At 36.0% G+C, this 6,000-nt stretch overlaps 1 protein-coding gene and 1 long non-coding RNA gene across 5 annotated transcripts in view; both read left to right on the top strand.

Moving 5' to 3' along the window:
- Positions 1 to 492: 492 nt before the first annotated feature.
- Positions 493 to 4,208, top strand: LOC116804887. 4 transcript variants are annotated; one of them, XR_004364918.2, is made up of 3 exons: positions 718 to 1,408; positions 2,449 to 3,166; positions 4,134 to 4,208. It is a non-coding gene; the product is annotated as an uncharacterized LOC116804887 (long non-coding RNA). The 4 variants fall into 4 exon arrangements; XR_004364917.2 differs by having other exon boundaries at positions 719 to 1,408; positions 2,449 to 3,162; XR_006356876.1 differs by having other exon boundaries at positions 720 to 1,408; positions 2,449 to 3,127.
- Positions 4,209 to 4,277: 69 nt separating this feature from the next.
- The window catches only part of LOC6574626 (AF4/FMR2 family member lilli), a 103,155-nt gene continuing 101,432 nt past the window's right edge, over positions 4,278 to 6,000 (top strand). The window contains exon 1 of the mRNA XM_032733745.2: positions 4,278 to 4,536. Coding sequence (XP_032589636.1) covers positions 4,430 to 4,536 — 107 coding nt within the window. The 5' untranslated portion in view covers positions 4,278 to 4,429. The remainder of the gene's footprint in view (positions 4,537 to 6,000) is intronic.

The raw sequence follows: 6,000 nt of genomic DNA, 5'->3' as shown, positions 1-6,000 counted from the left end.
AAATTTATTGCTGTCAGCTAGGAGACACTTATAAAGAAGAGACTGAGAGAGAGGAAGGCAGAGAGGAGCAGAGGCGTGTCTCGTCTGCTCCTTTGACCTGTCTGCCTCCCTCGCTCGCTTCACCTTTTCAACTGTAACATTTGCAGTTGTTGTTGCTCGGACTCTTGTCTTTTTATTTCTGAGTCTTATTTCATGCTCCAGGCACAGCAAACAAGTTTCTTGTGTTCCGTTTTCCGTTTCTTCGCTGCCTGTTGGCAACAATAATACAGCAGAGCAAGACAGAGAGAAAGAGAGAGCGAACAAACAGTCACCGTCAGCTGCTTTGCTGCAGAACTTGTTGGGGCTGCGCTTGTTGCTTACTTTGTTTTAAACTTTACAAATAAAAAAAAAAATAAAAATAAAAAAAATAAACTTTAAATCAAACAATTATACAAATTCGCAACATGCTTTGATGTCTTTGATGTTAGTCGTTGCGTAGAGGTCTATCACAAAATTTGATTTAAGTGACCGACTTAACAAAAAGAATTGTTTTCGGTTTGACATTTAAATTCTAAGTAAATATTTCCAAAATTTGATTTCAAATCTCGTTTTTAGCATTTGCCAAAAATTTCCCCTATTCAAATATCAAAATTGCCCAAACCAACGTATAAGATACAAATATCTTATACAATACGTTCCATAACGATGCTATACTCATTTTTATCCACACCACAAACAACAACAAGATGCTTAAAGAACGGAAGCATGAAACTGCGGGCATTGCATTGCATGGCAGTGCAAGCGAGCTAGCAATAATGATGCCAACACGTTTGTGTCGCTATCTCACACTGCTTTATCCGAATAGGCGAATTCGCCGCATACAATAAGCAAAACAAACTACTACTCTCCAGCGAATCGCAGCGAATGTTTATTTGTTGCACACAACGACTTTTGGGTGGGTGGTTGGAGCGGAGAGCAAGACTCAAATGAGTAGCATTTCGCAATGGTCGCTCCACATGGCGATCCCAGCACCGAGAAGAAAAGAGAGAGCGCTCTTGTTTTGGTTTTTATGCTTGCCGCAAGAAATCATATTCTACTCAGAGAGGGCGAGAGAGAGAGAGAGTGAGAGCTTGCCAAGCGAATTGAATGCCATGCTTTCCGGCATCGCTAGTTGTCAGTTTGGTTCCGACCGTTACAACGTGAAGTTAAGCGCACGGTGATTTTTGTGCGTCGTTTTGTCGTCGTCGCCGTCGTTGTTTACAGTTGTTTTGTTACACAGCGCGTCGTCATTAACGTCGTTTCTTTTTTGTGGTCGTACCACATAAAATTCTGCTACTTGGGGCAAAGTGCCGTTAAAGGCTCGAAAGGCGGCAAATTAAAAGCAAACAAAATTCCATTTTGTTTGGGTTTTTTGGGGCAAGAGATTAAAGTAAATCCTTAAAATTGTCATTGAGTTTTCAAGTGCAACAAATTGTTGTTCCTTTTCATTTTCGCAATTCGTTTATAATAATTGCAAAGAGATTGAAAAAGTGTTCTTTTAATTAAAGTGCGATAGCGCTTTGCGTTTTGCATGAGCAATATTAAATTACGTGTTAAATTGCAATAACAACAAAAACATCAAAAAAAAAAAAAAAAAAGCTGCCCTTGTGATGCATGCAAATTAATTATAATAAATATGTGTTTCTATAATATAAATGTATGCATATAAAAAATGTTTATACCAAGAAATATTTAAAGCTGCTTAGTTTCAAAAATTATAAGTTAAACTAATGAAAATTGATCACAAAAACAATGCATTTTTTAATACACAATTATAATTTAATAAATAAATTAGCGTAGCCTCAGGATAAACATTGATTATAAACACTTAATTAAAATAAACTCTTAAATAACAAAATTATAATGAGATGAAAAATAAAAATAAATAAATAACTAAAATAGGAAGTTTTTCCGTTACTTTGAGCTTTCAATGTCATCAATTAGAAGAGTTACGCTCTTGATTTTTTTTTATCGAATGTGCGATAAGAAATTGCTGAAGAAGAAGAAGCAGCTGCTCGCAGCATACGATTCTTAGAAACTGTTGTATATTGTAATTAAATATGCAAGGCTGCCACAAAAATTCTACGAAAGAACAAAGACGAAAACATGTGATAAATTAGCCAACAAACTCTGAGAATGTGCTGCATAAGATTTTTACAAAAGCTGCCGAAGATTGTATAAGAACCAAAGCTGTATAAGAGAGAGAGTAGCTTACGCTCCAAATCTAGATAAATTTTCAAGTTCATACGAAAATTGGATTAAAGAAAAAGAAATGCAAATAAAGCACGCTGTTTGGTGCGTAGCTTGAATAAATTTTATTTAAAAATTCAAATAAATCAAGCTGCCTTTGTGAGTGTGTTTGTATGTGTGAGCGAGACTGTGAAACGCATTAATAAATTAAACAATTATTTTGCGCTCTTGTTGTTTTAGAGTCAACAAACGCGTCAGCTTATCCGAAACTGAGCTTCAATATTAAAGCAGCAACAACAACACAACAGCAGCAGAAGAAATGCGAGCAAAAACAAAGCGCGCTAAATGTGAGAACAAAGCGTTATAAAAGACGCGGGCGGTTGTTCGTCACTGTTGCTCTCGCAGCTTAGGCTTGTCCACCAGCCTATTGTTGTTGTTGTACTACTGCACACGTCGGAAATGATTACGTTGGTTATATGGAAGAGATGTGGGAAGTGGGGACAAGGCAAGGCGGTTAGCGGCATTTGAGTCTTCGTCTCCGTCTTCGTCATAGTCATCGTCATCAACTCATGTTGCATATGGGTCTCATGTGTGCTGCATGATACGGTTGGATTTTTACCCCAACTGTTTGCCAAGCGGCGAAAATGGTTGAGCTCACTTCTCTCTCGTTTCTTACTCTGTCTCTCTCTCTCTCTGAGTGCGCTGAAATGTGGTTATCCTGGTGAGAGCGAGTTTGTATGAGTTTTTCGGCGAACTTGCAACTTTTGCGCTGCTCTTCGCTTTGGGCAGCGCTTCAGCGCTCCTGCGATTTCAGTTGACAAAAGTTCCTTGCGCTGTACGGACCTTCAATTCTTGACGTTTGTCGTAATTGCTGTCGTAATATCGTCACGCGCTGTTACTTTGGTCGAGCCGTCTTTGTGTACGTGCGAGTGAAAGAGTGACTCAAGTATATATGTATGTATGTACATACATACATAAGTGGGGAGACAGAGAGCCGCGTAAGCTGCTGCTGCTTTTTTTTTGGTAGTTTAGTTGGAGGCATCACACACATACAGTTGTATGCGGCGAATTCAATGACGTCGCAAATATATTGCTGAGCGTCTTTTGCTTTTGTGGGTTTTTAGAGTTTTTATGCAAGGAAATCAATATAATTTATGTAAATAAAACAAAATCGAGCTTCTATTAATATTTGAATATATCTCAAGAATCTAGCTATATGAAATTGAATTTCATATACATAAATGCAAGAGTCTGTTTATCAAAACGCAATAGCAGCAAAAGCAGCCGCATACAAAGGCAATTTATTTTATTTTTTTATCACAACACACGCACATCAATGTGTACACGCCAATACAATCACAATTCGCCGATGTATGCGTGAAAAAAGCCGGCAATGTCAAGCGAATACGACGTAAAGAGCAACACCAGAATCAGAAGTCAGCAGCAACAAACATACTAACGAAAGTAAAAGCAAAAAAGAAAAGAAGAGGCAGAAAAGCAGTAGAGCAGCAGCAGCAGCAAAAGCAAACTAAGAAATTAAAACAAAACTAGTTGATGATTGTTTAACGGGCAAAGACTGACGGCCGCAGCAAGCGATTGACAGAGCGAGAGAGAGAAAGAGAAAAAGTGATGTGACCATTAAAGGGGGGAAATACGTAGAAATGGAAAACGGAATAATGGAATAAGAAAACATGTGCTTGTGCTAAGACTTGCAATATTAAGGGGATCTTTGGGGGGAAATATGGAACATTTTTGATTAGGCTAAATTAGCCTTCAGTTAAGCTACAAATATAATTTTTTTTTTCATTATCTCCTTTTTTGATTATTATAAAAAAATCATTTAATTTTTTGTATTTTGGGCCCCAAAATTTGGAAACAAATATGGTATTATTTGTAATCAAAATATATATTTCTTAAATATTCAGTTTAGTATATAAATCATATCGGATTTATTGAGGAAGAAAATGTGCTTAACTTAAATTAAATTAGTGAGCAAATATTAAAAATTAAGTATTAAAGAAAAAAATAAAGAAAATATCAGATACTAAAGAAAACAATAAAGGTGAAAGAAATTAACACGCAGAAAAAAAAAAAAAAAAAATAATTTTTGTGTTTTGTGCCGCGACACGGAAGTGTATCAAAAGCCAGCAAAATTTACCACTATATCAGCTACAACAACAACGACAGAAGCAGCAGCAGCAGCAACAACGACAGCAACAGAATGCTATTCGAGAATCCAGCCGTTGCGGCCAAGCTGCCTTTTCCATATAATGTGCCGCCGCCTCTGCAAGCGGCGGCCGCCGCTGCCGCAGCTGTGCCAAATTTAAGGTAAGAATCAAAAAGAAGCTGAAAAAGTGCTTAAGAAAGAGATAGCAGCAAGGAAAATAGCTAGAACTCGGTCTCAAGGCCATTTAAGCGTTAATGCGCTCAGTGGTTTGCCATCTCGCATTTTTTTGTATTCTTATTTTTTCGACTCTCCCCAATTTCCCTCAGTGGTATATTTATGAAAATTGTTTTGCTTGGCGCCTGATTTTAAATTTTTCATCAGGCACTCAGCTACAGAATCCCGAGTCGTCCCGCTCGTGCGCTACGATATTATCCTATAATTTTAATAAGTTACTTGAGTAAATTGCATTCATTTGATGTACCCATTAATGTTGTTTATATTCGCATATTTTATATACATATATATGCCAATATATAAATATATATTTTTTAAATTATCGTATTCACTTGATGGCCACAGTGAAACGCGAGTGCAAAAAAATTAAGGGAATGTATAGAGAATTGTGTAAAGGGGGAAAAACATTGAATCGTGAATGTATAATCATTTTATTATATATACATAATATGATATATGATATATATATATACCTCAAATGTTTTTAAAAAATATATTTTTAAGAGATTCTGTATAATATAAATAATATTCTTAAGAGGGTAGCCAACTACTTAAAAGACACATTATACATTAATAATGTATGTCTATCAATATATCTCAATATATATATATATATATAATAAAAATAAAAAAAAAAAAACCTAGCTATAACTTGTTTTGCGACTCACTGTGCCTGAGCATCTTAGTCTAACAAGCTCTGTAAGTACTACTCGTAGGCGGATTTGGCGGGATTATTAATGCACGGCACTTGCCACAACTTGACGTTTATAATGGGCCATTTAGGTCAACGTGAGAGTGTAAACAATGCAGGGACTTGGTTAGCCTGAAGCTTTGGCATTTCAGCTTAAGCTGAGCTTGACTTGCTTTATATATATATCATACCACATAAATATTTGTATATATTGTTTATACATGTATTTATATGTGTATATACATGTATTTATATGTATAAATAAATCGGGTGACGACCGTCTGGCGCCACGCAATTAAGAGTTAAAGTTTTGTGTTTATTTGTCAATTAGTCCCTTTTGTTTTGTTTTTGTTTTTAATTATTATTGTTTTATTTATAATAATAATTATGCATGTGGCATTTCACACAGTGCGATGGAGACCGGAATGTGTCAAGACAGATGTTAATATATAATCTATATCAACATTCTTATGAGTAGCACATATTTTGCAATAGTCATATGTATGTACATATATTTGTTTTCCTATGGTGTTGCCCAATTGTGCGTGGCACTGACAAAATAATTAAAAAAGTATAATTAAGCTAATTACGCTCGCGTTTAATAAAACTGCGGCACAATTAAAGAGCCGACTGCATCCCTCGATCCCCTGAGTATTTTCTGTCCACATACTCAAGAATTTTACATGCCAACAGAAATACA

This window comes from Drosophila mojavensis, unplaced genomic scaffold (genome assembly GCF_018153725.1).
Source record: "Drosophila mojavensis isolate 15081-1352.22 unplaced genomic scaffold, ASM1815372v1 contig_231, whole genome shotgun sequence".
Classification (NCBI taxonomy): Eukaryota; Metazoa; Arthropoda; class Insecta; order Diptera; family Drosophilidae; genus Drosophila; species Drosophila mojavensis.
Note: the sequence above shows the minus strand (reverse complement) of the source record. Positions and strands in the feature narration are given on the sequence as shown.